Source organism: Xiphophorus hellerii, chromosome 19 (assembly GCF_003331165.1).
Source record: "Xiphophorus hellerii strain 12219 chromosome 19, Xiphophorus_hellerii-4.1, whole genome shotgun sequence".
Lineage (NCBI taxonomy): Eukaryota > Metazoa > Chordata > Actinopteri > Cyprinodontiformes > Poeciliidae > Xiphophorus > Xiphophorus hellerii.
In genome coordinates, this window is record NC_045690.1 from 12,683,689 (window position 1) to 12,711,146 (window position 27,458).

At 38.2% G+C, this 27,458-nt stretch overlaps 1 protein-coding gene across 5 annotated transcripts in view; it reads right to left on the reverse strand.

Moving 5' to 3' along the window:
- Positions 1-365: 365 nt before the first annotated feature.
- tmem63c (transmembrane protein 63C) overlaps positions 366-27,458 on the reverse strand; it is a 43,093-nt gene continuing 16,000 nt past the window's right edge. For 2 of the 5 annotated variants that reach the window (XM_032547687.1, XM_032547686.1), the window contains exons 3-23: positions 22,958-23,037; positions 22,087-22,174; positions 19,963-20,000; positions 18,688-18,830; positions 17,476-17,527; positions 17,267-17,375; positions 12,735-12,808; positions 12,545-12,625; positions 12,353-12,473; positions 12,073-12,206; positions 11,838-11,960; positions 9,185-9,338; positions 8,998-9,104; positions 8,328-8,414; positions 8,138-8,203; positions 7,252-7,414; positions 7,053-7,158; positions 5,205-5,372; positions 5,003-5,115; positions 4,840-4,914; positions 4,105-4,335 (exon numbers count right to left, since the gene is read on the reverse strand). In XM_032547687.1, the coding sequence (XP_032403578.1) occupies positions 4,105-4,335; positions 4,840-4,914; positions 5,003-5,115; positions 5,205-5,372; positions 7,053-7,158; positions 7,252-7,414; positions 8,138-8,203; positions 8,328-8,414; positions 8,998-9,104; positions 9,185-9,338; positions 11,838-11,960; positions 12,073-12,206; positions 12,353-12,473; positions 12,545-12,625; positions 12,735-12,808; positions 17,267-17,375; positions 17,476-17,527; positions 18,688-18,830; positions 19,963-20,000; positions 22,087-22,174; positions 22,958-23,037 (2,313 nt within the window). Of the gene's footprint in view, positions 4,336-4,839; positions 4,915-5,002; positions 5,116-5,204; positions 5,373-7,052; positions 7,159-7,251; positions 7,415-8,137; positions 8,204-8,327; positions 8,415-8,997; positions 9,105-9,184; positions 9,339-11,837; positions 11,961-12,072; positions 12,207-12,352; positions 12,474-12,544; positions 12,626-12,734; positions 12,809-17,266; positions 17,376-17,475; positions 17,528-18,687; positions 18,831-19,962; positions 20,001-22,086; positions 22,175-22,957; positions 23,038-27,221; positions 27,333-27,458 lie in introns of all 5 variants that reach the window. The other 3 variants (XM_032547691.1, XM_032547688.1, XM_032547690.1) reach the window with 3 other exon arrangements.

Sequence of the window (27,458 nt, forward strand, 5' to 3'; positions counted from 1 at the left end):
ATATGTAATGCTAAAACGGAGCAGGAATGTCTGGAAAACTAATAAACCTTGAAGAGCAAAGTTCCTATAAGCTGGCATTTAAGAATTTAATGAAGCTAGTTAAGCATGAAAATAGTCGGCATAAGAGCTAAGAATATCCTGATTTATATGATTTAGTTTTTGCTGATGGAGAGGAAGTTTAATGATCGGTGAAACTGTCTTTTACATGAAAACCCACAAGACTGGAGACAAAAATTTTAAAGATGTGCCTTTTGATGTTTTCTCCAGACAGCTTCTTCTTCATCACTCTCCGCACTGATTCGACTTCCACCTCTTATGTTCCCCCATTAAGCAACTGAGGAGCCATAAGTAGACTACTCATAAACTAGAATGGAATAGATTTTATTTTATGTTAATAATACGTTATGATTTTACTGTAGTTTTCACCTAAAATTGCCTTATGTTGTCATGCAACTGAGCAGATGGCAAAATGGATTTTGAGCTAAATCACTCAGCAACAAGAGTTAAATTGATAAACAATAGTTCTGCTAAATCAATCAAATATGTAGGAAGTTTCCAACATATTGCTAAACTTTAGTTTTTTTTTTTTTTTTTTACATTACATCACTTTATAGTCACATTTTTTGACAAAATCTGGGATTTGATGTGATAGATCAGCACAAAAATCTAAACAATTTTGACATTTTTCACAAACAAAAAGTAAAATGAAAGTAAAGTAAAATATACAGTAATAGCTAGAATGACATAGTTTACATCTCATGGCAAGACTTGGAAAGTGGATGTCCACAGATGCTCTCCATCCAATCTGACTGGGCTGCACCTATTTTGGGCAAGTTTTTTAGTCTCTAGACCTGGTAAAGAGATCCCAAGACTTGCTGCTGCTGTAATTGCACCAAAAGGTGATTTTACATAATATTAGGCACTGATACAAATGCTTGACAAAGTTTTCAAGTTTTTAACTCACATAAAGGTTTGAAAACCACAGCTATGCACAACCTTGAGTTGATCTATCACATAAACTCTCACTGAAAGATGTTGAATTTTGTGGTTGTCATGTGACAAAATATGAAAAACTAAGTGAGTATAAATACTTTGAGAGTACTGTATCTGAAAAAGACTTTGGCTTAAGATGTTAGGATCTCTATGATAAAAATAAACAAGTTTTTTTTTTTTTTATCTGGAAAGATAAATAAAATCAAGACTCCATAAAAATATTTCAATAAGTGGTCAATTCTTTGATGAAAAAAAAATATAGCAGTCTCTCTTAACCAGACCTTGACTGATGTTTATCCAAGTATTTTTAATGACTTATTTTTCTTTTTACACGGTTTGAATTAACAAAAGAAAAAAGTGAGACAAGGCCCACAAAAAAAGGGGGGGCGGAAATTAATTTAGGTATTAAGATTGTGTCATCTATCCCAATCTGCATTTTACTGCAGGCATCTGCAATAAAATGTAGATGTCTGCCAGAAAGTCTGTGCAAATGAAAGCATAGAACAACATGGATGGGTTGAAATTTTACTGCTTGTATTTGGAGCATGACACAAAGTAATTGTACCACAGAGGTATTGAAGAAACAGGTTTAGACAAACAAACCGATCTGAGAGCTTCAGAGGTGATGAAATCCATTTCTTCTGAAAACCTTTGCATGTGGCATTTGTGACCACAATTTGTAGAAATGGGTAGAATTCAGACATTTCACACGAATAAATTCTCATGGAAATTATTGAGTTTTGCAGTTCTTGCATTAGCTTATATTCATACAACATAAAGCAATTAGTAGCAGAACAGATTGATTTTGTTTATAAATGTTTTCTGTGAAATTCAGCACCCTTCACATTTACTGTCACCCCAGGTTAAAAGGTGGAAAAAACCTCAAACAAAATAAAACATGCAGTAGTATGAACTCAGATGTTTTAGAAAAATTTTCAGTACACTTATTTATTTTTAATAATTGATGTTTTTGATATTGGTAATATTTCACCACCTGCACTCAAAACTCTACCCATTTGTTTGTGATGATAGAATTTTTTTTTTCCTGGAATGCCTTGCAAACATGTTTTGGACATAATTCTATGTGTATGGTGGTAGAATAAATACAAAATCCCCTGAATAACAAAATGCTTCAGTTTCATTTATTTTAGGTGGATTTTTAGGTGAGATAAGTTGGGATATTACTGATGTTATTTACAAAAAATGAAGAAAAAAAATCTTAACGTAGAATTTTTTTCACCAGACTAAGTGTACTAAGTGTAATTTTTCAGTGTTTGACTTCAGTAAAAGGCTTTACCTGGGGAGACAATAAATGCAGAAGCTGCTGTATTTTGCTCATTTCGCCTCCAGGAAATAGCCTTGTGCAGAACATCACCTCTTTTGTGGATAAGAGCTGGTCTAGTTTTCTTGATTGTCTATCATACAAGGCCGCGTAAAATATACTAAACCACCATTCCTCACTCATAATGAATTAATGCATTATGAGGACAACAAAGGGGCAAGGGGCAACAAAAACAAGCAAAATACATAAATAAATAAACCTTTGGATTAATCTCACCCAAATGCAATTTGTATTTATCCCTTTAAATGCCAGGTGCATTCCTTAAAATTAGAACATTGAAAAATTTAGCTTTTCGTTATTGGTACCAAAAAGTGAAACTCATTCATTCTATACACAAAAATTCACATAGGATGAAAAACAAAAAGATATCAGTGGAAAGTGTTGTGGAAGGATGAACTGTCGCAAGCAGAAACCTGGACAAACAACATTGATTGAAATCTGCAGCTCATAAAGTTTGTACTTTATGAATCACTACACAAAGATGTCTTAAATAGTACAATTTTATTCATCAAAATAACCTAAACACTTGAAACGTAAAGGTTTTTGTATAATGTATCAATATACTTGTGTTACTGAAATATTAACAATAACTCTTTACTGGAAAAGGTGTGCATAAGACCGACAAGAGACTGTCATACACATGATATAACACCTGTAAAGAACATGAATGACTTCATAAATGTTTACGACTGTTGTCATGAAGTGTCATTCGGTAAATAATGACACTTTGTGTTCCAGTTTTAATGCAAAGCTGACTTTTAAATGCAAGTTTTAATGGAGCTTTGCATTAAAAGTGTCATTATTTACATAAACATTTATGAAGAGTCACTCATGTTCATGACAGGTGCTATGTCATGTTTATGACTGTCTAATGTCAGTTTTATGGTAAATAAAGTTTTGCCAAATAACTTTTTTCATGATATTCAAATTAATTGGGAAGTCACAATTTGATCCCCAAACTCTCTGCAAGAAAGTGAAAGCATAAAAAACTACTTGAGTAAGTACACAGTTTAAACAGAAGAAGTGTTTTTTTAATCAAGAAGGGAAAGCCAGGTACCCACCACCTTTCAGGATAAAGCTTTTACATGAACAGCACCAAAATACAGTAGCAAAAATAGCAACCTCATGTTGAGATAAATTACAATAAGCCTTAGGCTGTTTCTGCCTCTATGGCGAGACTGTACATATACTACAGTCCATCTGAGAGCGCCACTCTGCCCTCCGTCTGTCTGCGCTCTCACGACAGATGGCTTCACAACTCGCTACCCTCAGCCTCAGCCTCACAGAGGAAGCACATATCACCCATGGCCGGACCGCTCTGTCAGTCTGCCGGGGCAAGCCTGCTCACACCACCCACTGCGGTGGGAACTTTCAACTCCACTCGTGTTCCAGTTGCACAGCAAGGAGCGCGTCTGCCTGATATTATCTCCAAGCCTGCTTCTTTCAACCTTTTTAACTTGCAAATGAACTGTAGGAGACGGAATCAGGTTGTTTGTTTTTTTAAGTTATTTGTACATTAGCTTGATCTTAACGTGTGTACAAAGCAGGTTCGGACAAAGTTTTGGCTAGCTGTTTTCTTTTTGAGTGCTCTGTTTTAAATAATTCTGCTTTTGTTTTAGATTCTTCATGCCCTCACAAAAGATCTATCTCATCTCAGTGTCTGACGCGGTTAAATTAGAGTCCGAGGTCAGTGGTGAAGATGCAGCGTTGAATAATCTGCGCTCCACCACTACAGGACACATGGGAATTAGTTTAAGTGGAAGCTGCAGTCACTGGTAGCCTGTGGGGCTGTCCATGAGCGGGCTGGAGCAGCAGAGATCTGCAGGTTCTCTGAGCTCAGTCTCATGATTTTGGGTGTGTTCCTCTTCGGCCTCTGCTTCCGCCACCGGTCCGTGACCTGAACTCTGGGAGCTGGCCATGGCGCCGTAGCCATGGTGAGCTGGAGAAGGCATCGGAGTTAAAGCCAGCTCCGGCTCCAGCAACACAGATGCAACAAACAGCTGAGGGAGAAAAAAAAAACAAAACAAAAAAAAACAGCACAAAGATTATGAATATGTGCACAAATTCATTGGTGATTCAAAAGTTTTCACAACCTGATCTTAGCCTTCATTTCATTTGCAGTGCATCTACATTTTCACCACACAAAATTAACACATGGTTAAAGTTGAAAATGTTCACAGAGTCTCATATAATTGATTTTACAAAGCAGAATAGCAGATGTAGTTGTAGTAAAAGGTGGTTCTACAAATTAAGTAGAACCACCTTCCTACTTAATTCCAAATATACACACTTTTAGCTGTTAAAAAAAAAGTTAAAACTTTACAACTGTGCCATATTTGTGCCACTAGTGCCATAAAACACACTGATGTTCGTTGTAATAAATTGTGAAAATATTTATGGACCATGACTATTTTTTGCAGGGTGTTGACATCTAAGGTCTAACATCTGTTCCTGTAATAATTATTTTAAAACATGTAACATTAAAAACAAATGAAGTGTTCTACACTGGAGGTGGTGGTTGACGTCACTGTGCTCCGGTCTGCATCAGGGAACGTCTCTGCAACTGGCTGATCAGACATCTGAAAAAAAAAGAAAAAAAAAAAAGATAAAGAGCTCAAAAATACTTCTTATGCTGAAGTACATAGCAGTCACTAAATCAAGGCAGACCTGGTAGCTTGTTGATTTGTCTGGAGTTTTGCGAAGCCATATACGGAAAAGACAGCAGGCAATACAGCAGATGAGCGATGCTAATGTAAACAAGGTGATGGGATGTATTGGACCTGTGAAAGTCCAGAACAAAAACAGGAATTACTTCAATGTACCTTAACAATTGTTTGATAGAGAAGGTTAAACTTAAAAAAGAAAGCACCTAATCTGAGCACGGAGAAGAAGAGCAGCCAGAACATGCCGAGGATTGGAGCCACGATGACCTGGCTGGTCGCCGCTCTGTGGATCTTCTGGTTGAGCTTGGTGGGAACGTAAGCGTAGTAGATGTTGTACCGATCGACCATGTGCTTCAAAATCACGTAGAGCAGACCTGGAAGGACAAGTGAGGTGGAATTATACCAGGTTATCTCATTTTGCAAAAGACAAAGTGGCTGTCGTCCTTCCATCTTGTTGTAAAAAGGAGAATTACGAAATGAATAGCTAGCTAAAATTTTACAAGATTCACATTAATTTATATGAACAAATTTTGACAAAGTAAAAAAAGGCCTGTATGAAGAAAGAAACATGCATATTGAACTTGAATGTTGCTTGAATAAGGAAGTAAATTAGTTTGAACAGTTTGTTACAATATACTTTCAACATCAACTGACTCAATATTTATTTCTTTGTCATTATTCACTTGAGCCCAACTAAATATAGATTCTCAATCCACAGCTGACACTACATATCCACAGGTTCACAAACTGAGGAAAAGCAAAACAAACTATACAAAAACTGTTAAAACAAAGATCCTTGAACAAGGCATCAAAACTAATAACTGCAAATAGGAAAAAACATATATAACCTGTCCACAATCTATTCAGATAAGAGCAGGATATAATAAAAAATAAATAAAGAAAATATATAAAGCAAATATTTGAAAACAATATTAAAATAACTAAAAACTATATCATTTAATAAATATAAAAAGGTTAATAAAGTAATAATACGCTACACACGTGTTAAGTCCAGATTTACTCATACTCATGACACATTTAGTATCCAAGGTAAACTTTGATTTCACCACTATGTTGCTTCTGACAGCAACTAGTTCACTTCTTGGATATTTTACATTTTATACCAGCCCAGCCAGATTAGGGTCATCGCAAAGAAGCCAACCTCAAAGACTAAGAGCTCATCACTAATTAAGGGTTTGATTGCTGTAATACCAATACAGACTTACTTTGTTGATTGTTGAAGCATGACAATTTTGACTTTTTTAATAAACAAATAATATTTTCTATGAATAATTTTATTTCGAACTATTAGTGACTTGTAAAGAAAGCTGGTTGCACTGGATTTTCTCTATTTCGGATCAGAGTAAAGTATGAATACTGCGTATGAATACTGCGTTTCATTCATTTTATTTAGGTTTTGTGAACCGTTACATAAACTCCCAATAAAATACAGTAAAGTCAGTAAATTTGTAGATGTAAAAAAACAACAAGGGCTATAAATACTTCAACAAAGTACCATACACTGCAACTTAAGATGTTTCTGTGAAGATGACTCGTTCAGTTAGTTTAGGAACCTTCCTAACTCTAGATTTTTCACATTTCTGTGTTAAATGGCTCATTAAACAATTTAATTTTCCAGATGAGCTTAGAAAGACATCTAGAAAGCCAAGACTAGCACAAAAGGTAGCCAAAAATGTCTGGTTCCTGGAAAACCAATATTTCTGCACAAGTGCTTCGTCTGTGCATTTAACAGTTTTTGTAAAACGGCATGTATAGCTTCTGCAAAAGCAAAGTTTAGTCTAAAAAAGTAGCTGGATCGGACAGCAGAAGTAAATAGAGGCTTGGTGAGTTCTGGGCTGACACAGGAGTGTAGTGGGCGTCTGGCTTGCAGCTCACTGTGTCTGGGTGTCTGGGACTACAGCAGCATATTCACACAGGGTGTGTTAGGGGAGGCCTGCATATACACACTGGCTAAGAGGGAGGATGGAGGAACTGAAACTGCTGAGAAAAGAGGGTTAGATGATGATACAAGAGGGTAATTGCATGTCACTCACCAAAGGGTGTAATGATGGGACACGTGATGCTGTAGGTCATGCTGACAGCAAAGATACACATTGTCCAGGCATACTCCAGGCCAAACTGGAACTCGTACGCTTGACTCTGCAAATATAAAAAAGCTGAACTCAGTAGATTTTATATGATATATTTACAAACAAACGTTTACACTAAAACTAAAGAAATACTTCCGCTAACCCTCTTCAGGTGTATCCGCTCAGCCTGGGATTTGGCAAAGCAGAGGCGCAGTGCGTACACTGTGAGCGCCGGGATTCGAAGCAACTCCATAGCTGTTCCGATAAGACTTGATGTGATGACATAATTTACAAAGAACGCACCGTTGTCAGGAAGAAACACACACCTATTAAAAAAAAAAAGAAGACAAATGCTATTTTAAAACAATGCCTTACTAAAGTATTAATACCACTAAAACATTTCCACCTTACATCACACTGGTTTTATTGGGTTTTTATGTGATAAACCAACAAGGGAGTGTGTAATAGTAAAATAGGTAGGAGTAGGAGTCTAAATATTTCCAGGGTCTCTGTGCCTTCTAGCATGCCGTCAGCCTTAACCATACAACCAGAACTGCACTGGAATGATTCAGATAAAAGCATATTCATGTTTTAAAACGGTCAAGTCAAAGTTCAGAGCTAAATTAAATTAAGCATTTATGACTGGGATTAAAAATTGATGTTCAGAGATGCTGTCCATTCAATCGCACTGATAGCTCAAACTGATTTGAGCCATTTTGAAAAAAAAAACAACAAAAAACTGTCAACTTTAAATGTGTAAAGCTGACAGTCATACCCCAAAACACTTAAAGGTAATTATGACTTTACAAAGTATCGACTCAGGGAACTGATTATAAATGCATTCCATAATGTTGAAAACAGACAATCTTTACCCTCCATTTCACAATTATCCACTACCTTGTGCCAGTTAGTCAGGCAAAATCCCATGAATGTACTCTCAGGTTTATGGATGCAATGTGACAAAATATAAAAAGGTTCAGTGAATGTTAATACTTTTTTAAGACACTTCAGTTTATTCTTTAAATTTGAATTAAAAAAAGCAGCCTCACTGGAATTTGATCTCTTTCTCATCCAGAAAGATGATGTCAAACAACCAAGTGAAGAAGAGGTCAAGACTGCAAGAAATGTATAAAATCAGGACATAAGCAGACATAAAACATGTGATATAGTGAAAGACTTCTAAAAAAACAAAACAAAAAAAACAAATAGATAATCTTGTGCTTTTTGTTGGAATTTTACCTGGACAGACCAAGTGAGGGGAGGATGATCACCATGAAGACCAGCAGCAAAAAACACTTGTGCATCGTCACTTGGTTCTCAACCGATCTGAGACATTACACCAGTGTACAATGAGTCAAAAAAATAAAAAGCATAAATGATGAATACATTTAGAAACGTACATTCAGCTCTGTCTACATGTTATAATTCTGGTAGATTCATTCTGCACTTTTCCCTCCAGTAAACAGTTGATTTGCATTCGCTCCTTCACATATCACGCCTGCACACAAACGTTTGTGTGGGCGGTTATGTAAAGAAACGGTGCTCATAGGTGCAGCATGAAGGTTTTCTTCCAACACGCGGTCGTTCTGCTCCTCTTTCAGCGAGTCCCCGTGCACGGAAAAATAAAGAAAAAAAAAAAAAATGGCGCATGGCGACTACAGTGCATCTCATTATTCTCTCATGAAGATCTCTATGACAACCTGCCCAGAATAACAGTGCAGGCAGAGTGACAGTGAAAAGGAGGGAGAGAGTAGAAAAAAAATCCAAGAGGGCAAAAGAAAGATAAATAATAAATGAAAGGAGTTGAAAGAACAAGCAGATACAGATGAAGGGCCTGTTGGAAGAAGACAAGGAGCAGAAAGTCCAATTTAGAAGAGGAGAAAAAGAAAGTTGAGAGCAGGGTGAGTACCTTGTCCAGTGGGACTCGAAGAAGGCAGAGTAATAGACGATGAAAGGCAGGAGTACTGAGAAGACCCAGAGCAGGAAGGTTGGAAAGAACTGGGTGATGATCGGGCTCTGTGAAGGAGACGAGCGTGGTTATTCAACATGATCCAAGAAGTCTGAAGCAAAGCTCTGAAGTACTTTAAAACACCGACCCTCAAACTTTCCACGGGCTGTGTGACGTTGAACTTGTCCATGGTGTTCACGATGATGGCAGGAGTGGTGAAGAAGAAGAGCAGCAGAAAGAGGAGGATGTTAAGGAGGACGCATCGCAGCCACCAGCGAGAGCCGCAGACAGCCAGGTTTTCCCTGGAGATGTAAAGATGTAGAGCTTTAGTTTGAGAGAAAGAGCAGAAATGTCAACTCTGTTCCTAAATAACCAGCTTAATTTCAAAGATGTTTTGGAAGCACCGCTCAGCATTGGTCCTGTCACATTCACAGACATTATATTTACCACCTCCTTAGATCATCTTCATGACTGTGCATCTAAAAAGACAGTTTTCCAAATCCAAAGACTGGCAGCAGAGATGATCGCATTTCAGATGATTCACTTTTCTTTCCCAGAGTCCCAAATATGCCAAAAATGTCAGGCCTGATTATGGGGTAATGTCTCCAAATTGCGTGAGAGAGACACTGAAAATTAGGTGTTAGACTTAAGAACTGTGTTGTTGTGGTTTTCCTTTGAGTGCTCCAGTTTCTTCCCACAGTGAGAAGACATGCAGGTTGGACATCTGCTGTGCTGCGACTGAGTTTATGTCGTGAAGGGTTTATACGGTTCGTACTGTCCCAGTGAGAACCATATAAAAGAACGATGCATGACGACTACACTGCCATGCGCTGAGAGTTACACACAATAAAAAAAGGTTACAGAGAACAGATGAAGGCAGATAAAAGGATAAAGTGTGATTTGTAAACCTTTGTGGTGCAGATTATGGTAATATTGATGTGGGATGCTGGCAGCTCTGTGTTCTACCAAGAGCTGAAATTAAATCTTTTTGACCTCCAGTTTACCTTTTTGTTTGCATTTTATCTGACATGACAATATCAAAAATGTCAGTGCATTTGATTAGGATTTTATGTCACAGACCAGGGGCCAGCCATGTTTTCCATTCAAAACGCCACGACTGCTCCTGCTGCTAGAAGATAAAACTTGCCTAAAACTGATTTTCTATATGCAAAATGTTTTATTATGAACTCTTATCAAAATGAAACACACATTTATTTCTAGTTTCAAATTTAGAACAAAATGAATCAACTATTACAAAAGAAAAAAATGAAGAATGAGGTGAGCCGTTCATATAAATATTGAAGATTAAGAAAGATAGGTAACATAGTTTGATATTAAAAGCAGATTTTGCATAAGAATTTACAGAAAAACTCCTAAAATGACCATTTCTTATTGCGTTTGTAATCAAAAACATTTTCTTTTTGGTTTTGTAAGAGCAACACTGACAAGGCCACACAAAAAGTGGGGTGTGCATTTATACTCAGCCACTTTCAGTCACTCCGTGAAATTTTTTTTTTTGCCCCTTCAGAGCTACAAATGTTTTTGTGGGAATGTATCAACTAAGTAAAGACTGCGGTTTTTGGAAAATACTGTAGATCACACTCAGTTGGATTGAATTTGGACGTTTCAAGTTGTCCTTGTGGAAAATGAGCCTCCAACCCGCAGTCTTAAATCTCTTGCAACCTCTAACAGGTTTTCTTACAGGATTGCCATACATTTAGCTCCATGCATCTACTGAATAATCCTGACCAAGCGGCCTAGCCTTGCTGAAGAAGTCTATTACCACATGATGCTGCCACCAACATCTTTTATGATATGAATAGTGTGTTCAAGTTGAGGTACTGACTTAGTTTTCTGCTACACATATGATTTTGCATGTAGTCTACAACAGTGGTCCCCAACCGCCGGGCTGCGGACCCGTACCGGTCCGTGGACCAATTGGTACCGGGCCGCGCAAGAAATAATTAAATACTTCCGTTTTATGTATCGAGTATTGAGGATCTTTTATTTTCCTTTAACCAGATTCTGTCGGTTACGTCGAGTGCCAACATTGAGCCCACAAGCAGTAGAATGATTTAGAAACAGCAGCAACAGCATCGGTGTCACGCACGTCCCCCACCCTCCCGGACGCAGCAAATTTGCGAAGTCTTGACCGGTCTGTGGCTCTAAAAAGGTTGGTCTACAAAGTTTAAATTTAGTGCAAGTGGGATTTCTTATAGCTTTCTTTCTACTGTGGCTTTTAGATTCAAAGTCAGTTTTATAGAGTTGTCAGGAGATTATTCTACCCGAGTTGTGGATCACTGAAGCATTTTTGGTTACTTCTCTATTTACTGCTCAATTTAGCCATTTTAGGTGGATATCCATGTGGTAAGGTTGCAATTTTCAGATAATGGGTTGAACAGCATTCTCTAACAGATGTTTAAAGCTTCAGATTTAGTTTTATTACCCAACTCTGCTTTAATTTTCTACACAGCTTTCTCTGTGATTTGCCTGTGGTGTTCCTTTATTCACGTGATGCTGTTTCTTCACTAAAACACATATGAACTCTTTTCTGAAGAGCTGTATTTATACCAAGATTGATTTACACACACAGGTGGACACTACCAACCAGGGGAAGTTTTTTTATATACAACAACTCTTCAAGGTTTTTATAAAAATCTTCCTCTGATTGACGTTTTTACATAAAAACTTCAAGGAAAGGTTTTGTTGGGCTGTCACATATAAAATCTCCATAGAGTACAAGTTTGTGGTTGCAACTTGAGGCTTTGTGAAAAACTGTGTTTTGTATTTCTGATACAAACCAGATGATGTCACTTGGAGCAGGTGCATAGCTGATGCCCCACCTCTGTGACTGCACCACAGTTGTGATGCTGGACTGCTGGGGTCTGCTGCGGCAACGCACGCGACTGTAGTCCTTCACAATGCTGGAAAACAAATGAAGACTTCATGATTTACAACAACAGTAAGGAGAGCCTGAACATCGCAATCCCTCCCCGCTGATGAGAGGAGCTCTGGGTCATACTGCTGATTACTCACACAGCCGTCATCCTCTCGTCTCTGAGAGTCACAAAGGCTATACCCAGCCTCTTCATGGTGATCCGCTGCTTCTCCGCATTAAACTCATCTGTGCACTTCTCCTCCAATTCGCTGTAGTACTGTTCTGCATCCACCTGCAGAAAATAATACTTCAAACTTCAGAAAGCTTTTTACCACGTTTAGCAATGCTAAGGCTTATACTTTTGCATTGCAGTGCCATCCAGTGGTAAAACTCTTCCTATGCAATGGAGACAGTACAGTTAATGTTCATCCAACCTACCTTTTCAAAACCACATATGTCGCAACAGAATATCTGAGCACAAGGATGGGTTGTGATCATGACCTTCCCATCTTTTTGGGCCTTTGTTGCAAAATACAGCCTGCCTTTCATTGCTTTTCGCCTGCAGGACACACAGAACGTGTTACTCCACTTTCAAGAGACGCCATCTGAGTCGAGGAAAGTTGACTGTACCTCTCTAAGTCCAGCTTCATCAGTTTGTGAACATCAAAGCAGAAGCGGATGTCGGTGACTGTGCAGCTGGGGTAGGCCTCGCTGGTGGGTGAAGGTTTAAAATTGATTATTCCTCCTGGAGAGCTAACTGATAAACATAATAAAGGATTTACATTGACCTAACAAGAAACTAGAGAAGAAAAATGAGTACTGGAAGTGCTTGGTGATGAGTCCTGGGTCTGAGATCTCTCTGGGAATCGAGGTGATCATCAGCGTCCTGGAACCCTGCAACATGAAACACACACCCAGTTTAGCTATTTTGGTGAACATGTACCATAAAAATTATATTTGGTACAGAGAAGTAAAATGCTGCCATACATAAATTCTTCTAAGAGTGTACATTTTTAGATTTAAAGAAAACTATAAAAATAGAGCTGTACTGCCAAATAGCATTCATAAACTTATATATTCTTTTCTAATTGAAATTCAAACATTTTTATTACCTTACTTCTTTAACTGTTTAGTTTATGAAGGTCTTTGAAAAGAATTGCATCTGAGGAAAAGTTGCTCTCTCAGCTACCAAATCAAGACCGTTTAAGATGTGAGATGTCTGAGGTTCTAAAGTTCTTACACTGCTTCCCTGTAGCTCAGAGAATAGACTTTAAAATACTTTTGTTAGTTTATAAATTACTGAACAACATAGCACCAAAATACATTCAAGACGTTGTCGTCGTATCAACCTTCCAGGCCTCTCCGGTCTTTTGGTTCTATTCTGCTCTGCATGCCCAGAACCAGAACTAAACATTCAGCTTATATGCACCACAAATCTGGAACAAACTGCCAGAAAACTGCAAAACTGCAGAAACACTGAGTTTCTTTAAATCAAGGCTAAAACCCCACCTGTTTAGAGTAGGTGGAAAATTTATGAACATATTTTATGTGTATTGATGATTTTGATAAAATGTAGTGTTTATTGCTTGTTTCCCCATTGGTGACTATATTATGTTTTTATGGTGTATAGAACTTTTAAATTTCTTGTTGCAGAAATGTTCTGTACAAATAAACTTGAACTTGAGAGATTTCTTGCCAAGTTCAAGTCGCTCCCCGTCTCAGTGGGTGTATCTGGGCTTTGACTGATGATTATTATTTCAATCAGTTGTGGGTGGATTTTGGGTCATTGTCATTTTGCATGGTCCTGTTCTACTTCATGCTGATTTCGTTGTTTAGAGATGATCTTGAGTTTTCCTCAAGCACTCTCTGATACCGTGTAGAGATCAAGGTGAAGTATGTGATAGTGAGCTGGTCAGATCCTGCTTCCTGTTCCATGCTTCACAGCAGGACCTTAGTTGTTTACATTTATATGCATCACAATCAGCTGTGAGATTATGTGGTTTCAGACAGAAGAAACATTTATTCTCAGACTTTGTCAAAGGGAAAATAGAAAAAACAATGCCATTAGAAACCATCACACTTCTGGCTTTATCTGGATGAAATCAAAGCTACTAAGGGCGATTTGATGAGTCAAGAAAAACTCACCTGCAAGAATCACTGCTTCTTTTAAAGTGGTTACTTTTTGCTCATTTAGATGAACCACTATTCGATCAGTCTATCTGAACATTAACTCCTGGAGAGAATCAACAACTTTCACTTGACAGGACAACCATCGGTAGAAAAACTTTGATGAAAACGCTTCTTGACAGCCTCTGGCACTAATTCATACGCTCTCAAAATGGCAACTTTCATTTTGCTGTATAACAAACTATCCTTAGCAAATAATGCAGCACAAGTTTATTGAGCCTGTTGGTTTAGATCATGTGTCAAACTCCAGGCCCATGGGTAAATCTGGCCACATAAATAGAACTTCAAGACAGCAGGTACGTGCTTAAATATTATTTTACATAAAATCAAAAGAGTTTTTATTTGCATACTAATCAAATGGATGTGAAAATATTGTAATTCTTTCATTTTAGGTTGTACTCATTTAATTGCAGAGAAAGCCAAAATATTTTAACAATTTGCAAAGTAGTTTTATCCACACAACTGGCAGAATGCATTTAAGGACATCCGTGATCCTGGTGTGGAAATGAAAATGAATGAGACAACACTTGTTTAGATTCAAGTATAGCCCTCACATCCTGTGGCTAGTTTAAGTCCAATTCATTCAAAACTTCAAAATAACTTTCAACTTCTATCTCACGGAACACTGGAACTAATGAGATGTGTTTACTGATGTCAAACATTCCCTCTAAGGTTGCCAAACCTTCATTAAAGGAAGAGGAACTGAGGATTTTCTTAGTTCTGGTTCACAAAGTTCAATAGTTGTTTTAGCTTCAAGCCGCGTCAACTCCAACTTTCTTCAAAACTGGAACTCTCATTCTCTTTCTTCTTTCTCCAAGTGAAATCGGGCCAACCTTAGCTTTAACTGTGCCTTTAAACGGGAACCCACTGATGACTCCACAGAGAACAGATCGTAACGTGACAGAGTGACCGGTTAACCCTCCTCATTCACACTCCTGGCAGGAGTTTTACTCTCAACCACAGGTTCATGTGCCCTTTCCGAGGCAGGCACAGATGGATCTCCATCCTCTGCATTAACCCAAGATCTTTCATCAACATCAGGGTAAATAAAGACCACCTTGTGACAATAAATGTTCAGCAACAATAGTTCACGCTCAAATCTGTTTTCATGCATTCATCCAGCTTGCCACAAACTCATTCAGGTCAAATGATACCTTGTTTACTTGAACCAGAAAACAATGGTGTTACAGAGCCACAATAACTAACGCTCATTATGATGTGCCAGCCAAAATTAAAAAAAGAAAGGAAACCACATGGACCAATCCGAACATAGGACTGTTGGATCCAGTGAGCCCCCTCTATCCTACCACATCAATAACCACCTTACCTCAGTGTTTTACAGAATTATTATGTTTTGTTATCTTTCTTACATTAGTAGTTTTATATTACTAGTTGTTTTTTATTTTAAGGTTTAGTGTTCTCACCCCAGAGAGGAAGAACTTGTTAGATTGTGTGTAAGACATAACTAACCTTTCCTTGACCTCAAGCATGTTTTTGCAGGTGCTTCTTTAGGAGAACTTCCTGAGATACTCCTTAGTTGCTTCTAATTGTCTGTGTGTAGAATTTAGTTTCTGTTTTCCTTCCTTGTTATCAGGGTAGCCACCCTTTTTGTTAAGATCACTCTCTTTCTCTGCTAATAAAAAGACAAGTTCTGCAGCAGAATGGCAGAACGCAAGGAGATCAGCTTGTAGGAGCTTGTAGGTGCCTTCTCAATTCTTGAAAGAATTTAGTTGAAAACTAAATAACGTTGTCTGTGGTTCTTTTTATATAGGTTGAGAAAATACCTATCACTCAGAAAACAAAAAAGGACACAAAGCAAACTGGATTACTCATCCCACCACATGAATGGTTCTAAAACACTTTTCATTCAAAAGATCCCGGACGAGCCCCCACTTGTTACATCTCCAGATGCTGTCCAGCAGATGAGGGAATGTAACAATAAAATGCTTTGGGAAGAATAAAAAGGCAGAAGGAATGTAGCAAAAATAAGAGTTTAGTAATAAAAATAATGACTTGAGCTTCTTGAAATGAGAAACAAGCAACACCCTTACTCCTCAAACTAGAGTAAAATCAGTTTCAACAATATTCATAGAACGTAAATGAAACCATTAAACCAAACAAAAGCTGCCTCTGAACAAAAACGGAGCAATCATCAATACTCAGCAGGAACACAAATGTAACCTTCCTATCAAAAGGAATAGACAGAAACATCTTCTTAAAAAGAGTAGACAAGCACAATACGCACTCCTTCCTGGTCACCAACAAGAACTCCCCGCCATGGAGTAACATAAAAAAAATAAACAGGAGGTGCTTGGTAAAATCAGACTCTGAAAGGGTTTAGAAATCTATGAAGCAGGCCTATGTTGGCCTGCTTCATAGGCCAACATGAAGCAGGCCAGAGCTAGATCTGACCCCCTCTGTAGTTTTCTCAGAGCTTAAAGGTGACCTATTCTGCTATATTGAACAGGTTTGGACAAAATCATTCCTAGATAATCAAATTTTAGTCTGGTCAGTTCTGCTGATTTTGATCTCATTTCACAATGAACTGTTTAGGGCCTTCTTGTCCCTTTACACCCAAATAAGATGTTGCTGGCCATGACCGCAAAGTCAATGTCTACACTTGCACATGAAAATGGCTGCAAACAGATGCACAATAACACATGTACAGCTAGATGTCTCTACCTGCAACATGTAAACTTCAGACAAAAAATGTCACCCTGCAAGAAGCAGTGACCGCCTTTTTGTGATTACACCAACAGCTGTTTGCATGCCATCATTAGATAAAGGGCAAGATGGCCCACTAATTAGTGAATGATGGGGAAAGTAAGAAAAGAAAATTTGAAGTAAAAAATAACTTTAATTCTTGATTTTGTTTTTTCTTGACATTGATTGTTCTTGTAATCTCTAATTTGAGTGCACATTTTATGTCGATTCCAAATATATCCTGAGAAATATACATAATAACTACTTTAGGCTAATTTTAAAGCAATATAAAACTAAATGTTTTATGAAGGTTGCTGGTACATAACATAAGTTAATATCTCAGATTACATTGAAAGCAAGCTAAGGCTATGTCTTCCATTTAGGTAAGTGTAAAATACAAATGAAGGCACAGAGGGGAAGTGGTTTTCTTGTAGGGATTGATGTGATGTGATGCTGACAGACCTTTTCATCATCTCTGTGTTCCAGCCTTGCAGAGTGGTGAGCCATGGACAGCACAGTGATGATAAAGTACACCAGAGCAAAGACGCTGTGCAGCCAAAGAAAGCTGTCCCTTTGAAGCACACAAATAACAAAACAGTTACAGATACTTTTTTTAATACCTCTGGTTTGTTTCATGAGGTGTGATGTCATCCATGTTGTTTCTCACTTACTTTGCGCTAACATTAGCAAGTGTTGTTCTTCCAAAGTCCTCAGGACTGTTTCCTGTAGAAATAATGCCACATGACATACATTTCAATTTTGTCATAGCTTAAAAGGAAAATCCCACCACTCTTGTCTAGAGGGAGAGATGCAATTAAAGCAAACTCATGTTCAGCTATATGAATTTTACACAATGTCCTCACGTCAGCCATGTCTGGTTTAATTTGGGCCAACCTTTGTTTGCCATTGCTATGGCAGCCTGCGTTAGTTTATTTAACAGAGGGTGACACATCAGTCCATAAGACGACAGCTAGTAGAAACCAGCTCAGTTCCCCACAGAACCCATAAAAGGTCCCTGCCTTCATCCTGTTGTGCTTCCTACAAAATAAACACACAGCTGCCAGAAAGGATTTCTGTTGCTATTTAGCAGCTGGTTATGCGCTTCAGCCTGCTCCTAACACCTGCCTGTGTGGACCAATAGGAAATGAAGCCGTTTCTATTCTAGCCTGGGTTGCCTTCTCACCAGTATGTCAAAAGCCTCAGATTATATATATAGAGCAGGATCTTTATTTTAAGTTTTAATCCTCACTTTAACTTTTCCACATTTTGTCCTGTTACAACCACAAGCTTACGTGTATTTTACTGGGATTTTATGTGATAAGACACAAAATAGCCCCCCAATTCTGAAGACGAAGGAAGTAGATACATGGTTATCAAATTTTACAAATAAAAATCTGAGAAGGGTGATTTGCATTTTCCTTCAGTCTTCTGAGTCAGCCATGTCACTGCAATTATGTTTTAGGGGTGAGTCACATGTAGAAACTGGAATTTATGCTAATAAAATGATAACATTCAGTGAAATTTGATGGAGAGAGAACCTTTCAGCAACAATTTTGTCAAAGAAAGTTGAATTTAGGTTTGAGCTTTTGACTCATTCTAATTCATGGATATGCTTTAATCAGAATCTGCCCTTTGCTACTCTAGTTTAGAGTACTTTTGCAGTTAAAAAGAAACCCCTCCACCCTTAGTCTCAAATCTTTTTTCATCCTCCATCAGGTTTTCCTCTAGGGTTGCCCTGCATTTAACTTCATCCACCTTCCCATTAATTCTGACCAGCTGCTGAAGAATTTTCCACAGCTGCTACGTCAATGTTTTATGGTGGGAATGGTGCGTTTGGGTGATGTACAGCGTTCCTTGCATAATTGCCTAAAAACCCATCGTACCCTGGAGGTTCCCGGAGAAGTTGACCGGCAGGATTACAGCCAAGGAGAGCAGGGAAACCACCGTCATGAGCAGCATTATGTGGCGCTGGAAGGACAGGTACGTGACTGCGTCGATGCCGCATTTACTGCGGATCTCCTCATCCCTGCACACATAAAATATATGGATGAAACGCCTATCCAAAATATACACTCCTCAGAACTGAAAGCAAGTTCTTGAAACTGTTTCTGAGTTAACAAAGATGAAGTTCTCACATGGCCAAATTCATGTTTTAAGGATAAAAAAAAAATACAATTAGTTTACAGTCCAGGTTTGACAAATGAGTAAAGGATTGCTTTTCAGCTCAATCTAAGGTTTTGGTCTGACAGGCAAATATGATCTATAAACACAGGTGAAGAATATTTCTTTTATTTCTTTAAGATTGACAAATTTCACAGACAAATAAAATAAAAAAGTTTCTTTGTCATCGTCCAGGTATTTGCATTTGTCGTAATTTGGTATTATAAGACCACAAACATCCAACAACTCTTACTCAGACTTGGGCTGAGAAAACAATCAACCCGCATTAAAAACATAAAAATAAAAATAATCAAGAAAAAAACCCGTTTTATGGTTTGCATTTAAAAAAAAATCCAGCTATTTTGTTTGCTTCAATAAAATCTTGAATGTTGTAGTCTTATTATTTGAGCAGATACGATAAATGTCACACAATGTTTTGCATTTAATAAGACAAAAAGAGCCTGCAAGTGCTTTTTATTTGACTGTTTTGGCCCTCAGGACAAAAACAACAACAGTTTAATCTAAGTTTAGTGCTTGAACTCTGCAGCTTCAAAGTCAATATGAGTAAAACATTGGTTGTAATATTAAAGCTAAAACATAGAGATTCCTGGGCAGGAAGTTCAGGAAGAAGAGGTAAGCAGTGTGTTCTGGTTTGAATGCAGCCCACACATTGTGAGCTTTCAGGGTGGGTTTGCTTTGCCCTGGAGATCCCTGGGTGAGCCGTTGACATGTGAGCTAAAAACAGCAGCACCCAAACGCCACCACAATACTATGGAAACCATGGATACCATTAAAAGAACCATTTTACAGGCTAAAACAGCCATGTGCAGTCAGCCTTGAGTTAATGCAAACATCCAGCAGAAAGCCACATAAACCCAGCTAGGGTTACTGAGCTGCTAAAAGAGCTGTAACCTAGACTTTACGTTGGATGGTGACATCAGCTGAGATTAGAAGGGTATGAAAATAATTTCAGAACAAACTTCTGTGTCTTAACTTACTTCATATGGTAAAGAGATGAAAGCCACGAGCAGAAGCCCTGGAATGAGAAGAGAATAACAAAACAGATGATAAACAACACGCTACATGTGGCAACATGCGGGGACTCTGCATGAGGACTGCAGGGTGACACGGAGATTTAATGGGTCTAGGCTGGCGCTGTAATCAGTTTACTGCCGCCTCGGCTCTGTGTGGGCACAGGCCTCTGACTCCTGTCTGATTCTTCGACTTACAGTGTTATAAACAGGCAGGGAGTGACTTCAGTCTGTCACACAGGTGTCATGGGGAGTCATAGACAGTTCGGCTGAGTCATGATCCAAACAGTTGGGGCCACGCCATCTTGGGCAAACCGGGCCTCATTATGAAAAACTCAGCATGCAGCAGTTTTTAGGCTTGAAAATAGATTCAGCAAATTAACAGTGACACATTGGTTTACTGTAAATAAACCTGTGTGAGACTGGTTGTCTGTGCAGTATCTTTGGTATTGGTAATGATAGTATTTCTTAAAAATATTGTGCAGGGTGATGATGGCTGGACTCCACTAGTCTCCCCCTCATTCTATCACATTTGTTTACCCTAATTATAGTTTTACTGACTCAAAGATAGTGGTGCAGTAGGAAAACAGGCCTTTACTACCTTATAAGCATCAACTTGCTGCTATACTTTCACACTCGTGATGGTCTGATAGGGTTCAATTTGTCATTGGATGGTGTCCATGACCTTCTGCCAACTAACACAAGTTCATGGAAGAGTGAGAACATATATATTTTTAACCTGCATTTGTACAATTCAAATTTTAAAACACTAAATAGATGGTCAAATGTGCAGTGATTCAAAGATGGAAACTGTCCAGAATTGTGGTTCCATGTTTTAAAACACTATGCATGCTGGGTAAAAAGCAATTAGAAGCTTATTTGAGCAATTAAAAACCTCTAGAACTTATATTTATAAAAAATAACTTTTTTTTCTTGACTTCCCAGTTTGTTGTAGCAGATGGCTGCGCATACTGAGCCAGGTTCTGGTTCTGCTGGAGTTTCTTCCTGTTTAAGGGAAGCTTTTTAAATCCAGATTACACCAGTTGTTTTTGTTCATTAGTGAACAAAAAGAATCATAAACATCAAGGAACAGACAGAACAGGAAGAAAGTTGTGGAGAAGTTTAAAGCCGGGTTGGGTTAAAAATGTTATCCCAGGATTTATACATTTCAGCACCCGGCATAAATGTGGAACCACTTCCTGTTAGATAAGATCAAACTTAAACTTTTTACCTACATGCAAAATGCTGTATGTGAAAACTAACAATAAAAATCAGCCTTAGAATATCATCCCCACTGTTAAACATGGTGGAGGTACCATACCGCTGTGTGGATACTTTTCTTCAACAGTGACAGGGAAGGCGATAGGGGTTGATTTGTAAGATAAATGGTGCTAAATGCAGGAATGTGCTGGAGTTAAAATCCAGCTGGACAACAGCCTAAACTATGCAGTCAGAGCTATAATGTACCGATGAGATCAAAGCACATTCATGTGTTAGGATGGAAAAGGTTTAGAGAAAATGTTATTTGAGAATTTTTGGGAAGACGTAAAAGTTGATGTTGAAAGAAATCTAGATGTGAAAAGCTGATGGAGACAGGTTCCATGTGACCCGCATCCCTAATTATCCTGGAATGTGTGATTATGGAGTTTTTCTTATTTTAACAAGCAACACACTTTGGAAAATATTAAAGTTTTTATTGCTTCAAAATGATGCACTTCTTATTGTTGGTGTCTCTCATAAAATCCACATAAAAACATTTAAGTTTAGGGTTTTTGCCATAAAAATAATTTAAAATAGAAACCCTTTAAACCTTTAAACATACACACGCACACTTTTTGTTGCGCTGCTGAACTAAATCTGTTTTTATATTGTTCCTGTTATAACAAAGAAAAGTGTAAAACAAACAAAATAAAGCCTTCATTTAGCCACCCAGCAATAACTTTTTAGATGGTAATTATGGCCTCTCTTGTTACCATGAAAAAGCTTTTCGATAATCTTTAATAAATTAAGTGACTTCTGAGGTTATGTTTTCTCAAATAAAATGGGCCATTTGGTTTTAGCTTCATCACGGTCAATGGTTCTAAAACTTACCATGTCCTTTGTCTCAGAGTCGGAGGGGCTGGACTCTGAGGGAGATTTTTCTTTTTCACTCGGTTCTCCATAAAACAGGGATGTAAGACTAAGGGGGACAAGAGGGAACAAAACAACATGTTTAACTGTCACTTATGACCTATCATTGCCCCAAATAAACAAACATTAATTGCCATGGGCTTTGGAGTCTGGAGGACATCAAAAACAAGCATGTGACAAAGTAAGTGGATATCAATCCTTAGGCTTCACCACTGACTATTCAGCTGAATGTCAAATTAGGCAGCACAATTCAATTACATTAAAGAAGGGCCGCTTGGCAAAATGCACAGATGCTGCCTGCCTGCTCGAACTGTGAAGCGTCCACAGGTCAGGCAGGATTAATCAAACCCACGATTAATCCTGCACGTGCATTCAGCACGATGTAGGGTGCTGAATGAGCAAGAAAACCCACAGAGCAGACTCACTCCACAACTTTAAATCATCCTCCAAATACTGACTGAACAGTGGGAACACTGCATATGTCGATCACCTCATTCTGGTAAAAATAATCCTGGGCATGTTTAATATTACCAATTAAAAGAGAATAAATAAAATATAAAAACGCATTTAATTTTCACTTACAGTGAAGAAACACAAAAGATGAATATACAGCTAAAAGATACTACTTCAGTACCCCCATATTTGGAAAACTCCAAAGCACCTTATTCTAAAATTATACAGTATAGTAAAGGACTGCATGTGCCATCTTTGTCTGGCAGCAGAGGGAGCCGTTCCACTGAGCACAATTTCTCCCATCTTGAACATTTGGACGAGCCTCAGGCTGTAGAGTATATCAGATTTTTCTGATTAGGGCGGCGAATGAGGGATTTACCTGTCATTCTCCATAACCAGAGCCAAACGACCGTAGTCCCACGCAGCCTTCCTCAGACAAGAAAAGATGAGCAATAACAACTGCAACACAAAAAACGGAAATGATTTCAGAGCTTCTGGGAAATCAGATATCCTCAGTCAAACACTTTGTTCATATAAGCTCCGGCTCAAGTGTCTCCATAATGTGTTACCAAGGCGCTGCCTCCAAAATCTCCGTCTTGCATTCAGGAAATTCAAACATTTGACATGTTGCAGCAACAAAGAGCCATCCTCCTTTTCCCTGTACTTTCTCGTGCATGGTTGTCTTGGAAACTATCAGAACCGGGTCAGCGTGAACGCATGAACACATGCAATGCAGCTATGTCAGATCAGAGTGGTCAGCTGCAAAAAATAAACCTGGATAACCTCAAATGGATGTCAAACAGTTTGTCTCAAGCAGTTTTTAAAAAACAAAACCTATTCACTCAGTACAGTTGAAAAGTGGAGTTAAGTGGTATCCACGGACATAACTGAAAGGTCATGGATGAACGATGATGAATGCAAATTGAGTAAACGTGCTGATGAGCTTTTGATTTTAATGGCAGCATTAAATCATCTCCTCTTCTGAGCCTATTTAGACAGCTGTGTTAATGGAGAAAAGCGCCCATAAATGTTGAATGATTCAATCTTTAAGCAATGAAAGCACGGCAGAGGCCCCTGGATGAATGATGGGCTAACGTTTATCCTCCTAGTACTTTTCTCCTCCCTCGTCATTAAACATTTTCCTGTTTCGAAGTGTGGTTCTCCTCTATAACTCCCGCACATATTTTATTCAGTGTGATGATGGGATTAATGCCGAGGCGTCCTGATGTCACCTGGAGGGAAACACACTTTGACTCATGCCAGTCATTAGGAGACGGCGTTCGAACCCTCTCTGTTGGCTTGACAACCCAGCAGTCATAAAATGAGCCAATTAAAAGATGGAGGCTGCTGATCGAGAGCGGAGATCAAGACTGACGAGGCCTGACAGTGGAACTGAGCCGGCTGACAGCTCCAAGTGGAAGTCTATTATTATCTGGAAAGCTGCAACAGAAACAGCACACCCGTGTTTGTAAATAATGCACAAACTCGATTCCCAAAAGTATATTTAACTTGACATGTGTGACAAGAATGTGATGTATTTGCATTTCTGTTTATGGACATGATTATGGGGACCAAAATCTCAGATCAAATTGAGTGGAGCTGGGTTAAAATTAGAAACTCTTTTGTCATAAACCTAAACTTTCTCACATGATGTTATATTAAAGTGTATTTTGGGGGATTTATGCAAAATTCCAACAAAAAAGTAGGACATATTTGTAAGGTGGAAGGCTAGTGGGTGCATGATTACAGAATGTAAATGCATGCTTCTCATATATGAGGCATGCATTTACATTCAGTCCCTCTGAATCAATACTTTATAGAAAAAGCTTTTTTCATACAATTACAATTAATCTTTTGGGGTTTGTTTCTGCAGTTTTGGATATCTAGAGACTCAAACAAAAATGTGAGACCCATTCGTCTTTGCAAAGTAGTTGAGTCTGGACATATAGTTTTGCCACAATCCTCAACTGGACTTTGATTGGGCCATTCTAGCATGTGAACATACTTAAAGCCACTCTGTTGTAGCTCTAGCTGTATATTTAAGGTTGTTATCCTGCTGTGCTGGAAGATAAATTTCTGCTACAATCTCTTTTGCAGTCTATGAAGCTCTTTCTTCCTGGATTGTCCTGCATTTAGATCCATCCAGCTTTAGAATTGACTAACTTCACTGTTTCTGCTAAAGAAGAGCATCAATTCTGCACTAATCTTTTTGCAGAATAATTTCCCACATGTTTGCTATGTCACCATATTTTCTGGCAAACTTCAAACAAGACCTTTTTACATTATTTTTTAATAGAGCATTTGTTCTTGTTCTTCTATTATGGTCAGAATTATAGAGTGCAAAGTTTACATCTCCCCTGTCAACAGATTCTTTCACCTAAGCTGTGAATCTCCCTCCCAAGCTCTACCTTTGACTTGTGTTCCTTGGTCTTAATGATTCTGTTTTTTCACCATGTTCTCTAAACAGTCTAAATACACGTTACACGTAGATGGATTCCATTTATTAATTAGTTGGAGATCGCATTAGATTTGATTTAGGGGTACCAGAGTAAAAGGGGCTGAATACAAACAACATGCCACACTTTTCAGAGTCATATTTGTAATAACTGTTGAAAACCTTTCCTTCCACTTTACTTTTTTGCAGTCACATAAAATATATATTGACCTTTTAATTGTAACATGATCAAATGTTGAAGTTCTGGGGGTGTGAATACTTTTCGAATCACTGTTACCCTGGGACATAAATCGTATTTCTGTATTTGAAACTAGAGACATAAATTATATTGCAAATATGCACAATATTAAAACTGCAAGGGACCGTTAGGAAATGCAATATTTGTTTTCTATTATATTCCAAATGTGTTGGGTGGAGCCTCACTGCAGTCGATGCAGACATGATTTCGTCCAAGTTGCTAAAGGTCACAGAGAGTGGTGATAGCAGCACCGTAATGACGAGAAGCGAAGCTCTCAGAGGAATGACACATGATCTCTATTAGAAAGTCTAAATCGGTTTCTCAAAAACAAAACTATGCTCATCCATCACACTCTTCTTGTTTGCTTGCATCGGTCTGTTTGTGATATCTGAACAAGGTGATGGCAGCTTCAGACATATTTAGAAACATTGCTATAAAGCAAATCTGTCTAAGGTGCAGCGGTGGACAAAGGCAAAATTATTTAAAGAGTTTTAAAGAGATTAATTCTACTTCTGATCATGTTTTAAAAAATAAAATAATTTTCAGTTAACAGAAACTGTGATTTCTGTTAACTCTTCAAGTCATTTGACAAGTCCTCGAAAAGGCCAGAAACTCAAATCTGTCTCCCAAGTCTCCCAGCAGACTGACTTGGTCACTGCTGTGATGGAACCTCATGTTGTTCAACTCAGTTTGTTAACTCTAACGCCACCATAACCAGTTCTGTAGCTTCTGATCTCTAACTAAACTTCCTAGGAATTCAGGTAGCTCTAAGATCAGAGCCTGATGGCAATTTTTTACTAACCAATATGAATATTTCAAGATTATAAAGTAAAGTGAGTAGGTCAATTTTATTTATCCAGCACCTTTCACATACAAACATCCCAAAGTCCATCAAATGGAAATCTACAAGCAGGAAACATCAGTCTTTGGATGAAGGGCCTTCAGTAAACAACAAAGAGACTGCACACTATTTGTTGGTAGTCCATAAATTTTCAGCAGAGTTACAGGCCAACAAAGAAAACCTGTAAAATTTATATCTTCCCAGAATATCAAGAGCAATGTTTTATGGTAAGAATAGGCAAAGATTGGGTTATTTGGTCACACTGACATAAAAAATGTTTGAAGGGGTCAAGACGAGGCTTCCAAATCAAAGAATTATGTATCAACTCTTGAACAAGGCAGTGACAGTAAGATGACAACCAAGTTCCATGTAGTATAATTAAGACCAAAAAGTACTTCCAAATTCAATAAGTACCCCAAGACAACGGCTGGAAGGTTAAAACTTAGGCACTTCTGAAAATGCCCAAACTTCGATCCTATTAAAAATCTACGGATTATACTTAAAAGTGTGAGCCATACCAGGAGACCATCCAATTTGAAAATGCTCCACCATTTCTGATAGAGTAACTGGTCAAATATCCAACCAGCTTCATGCAAGAAGCTTTTTGATTTCTTCAAAAATTAAGTTGTCTCTCTGCAACCTGATAAGTGTCAGTTATCCAAATATTAGTAGGGGTGTATGAATATATGTGACCCTACAAGTATAATTTTGACACTAGGTAGACTGTAAACAATGCATTCAAACCAAATACATATGAAGTTGTTTGTTGTATTATCAGTCTGTCCATTTTTATCACCACTGCATATATCAAAGGGGATCTATTATGGAAAATGTAGATTTTTCCACTTGCATTTGGGTCTCAGCTGCTTCTAAAAACAACACAAACATCTAAAAAATCCCCCTTGTGTTTCTTGGCAATAAGTTAATAACTTTTGATGTCTGGAAAAGGAGCCATTTCAAAGACCTTACAACTGTTAAGCCACATTCGACAGACACTGATCCGTTACCTAGCAACCCAAGCAGAGCTCCAACACATTTGGTCAGCTAATCTAACCGCTGTATGCGCTGTACAATGGCTGCTGGAAAAGACAAGTGTTTTGTTGACTCACTATTCAGAAACCACTTGATGCATTCTCGTTGGTTGTGCAGGTGGCTCTACTTCTGCTTTTCGAAGATGTGCTGTTGTATAATTATGAAGCCATTTTCACGTGAAATGCAAGCTGTTGAGGTGGGAGCGTGGCCAGCAGCAGTTTATTTAGATTTAAAGTGACAAGGGACCCTAAAACAGCTCATTCTGAAAGATGCTCAAAATGGGCAGAACTGAGCAGACCAAAATCTCTTATCTA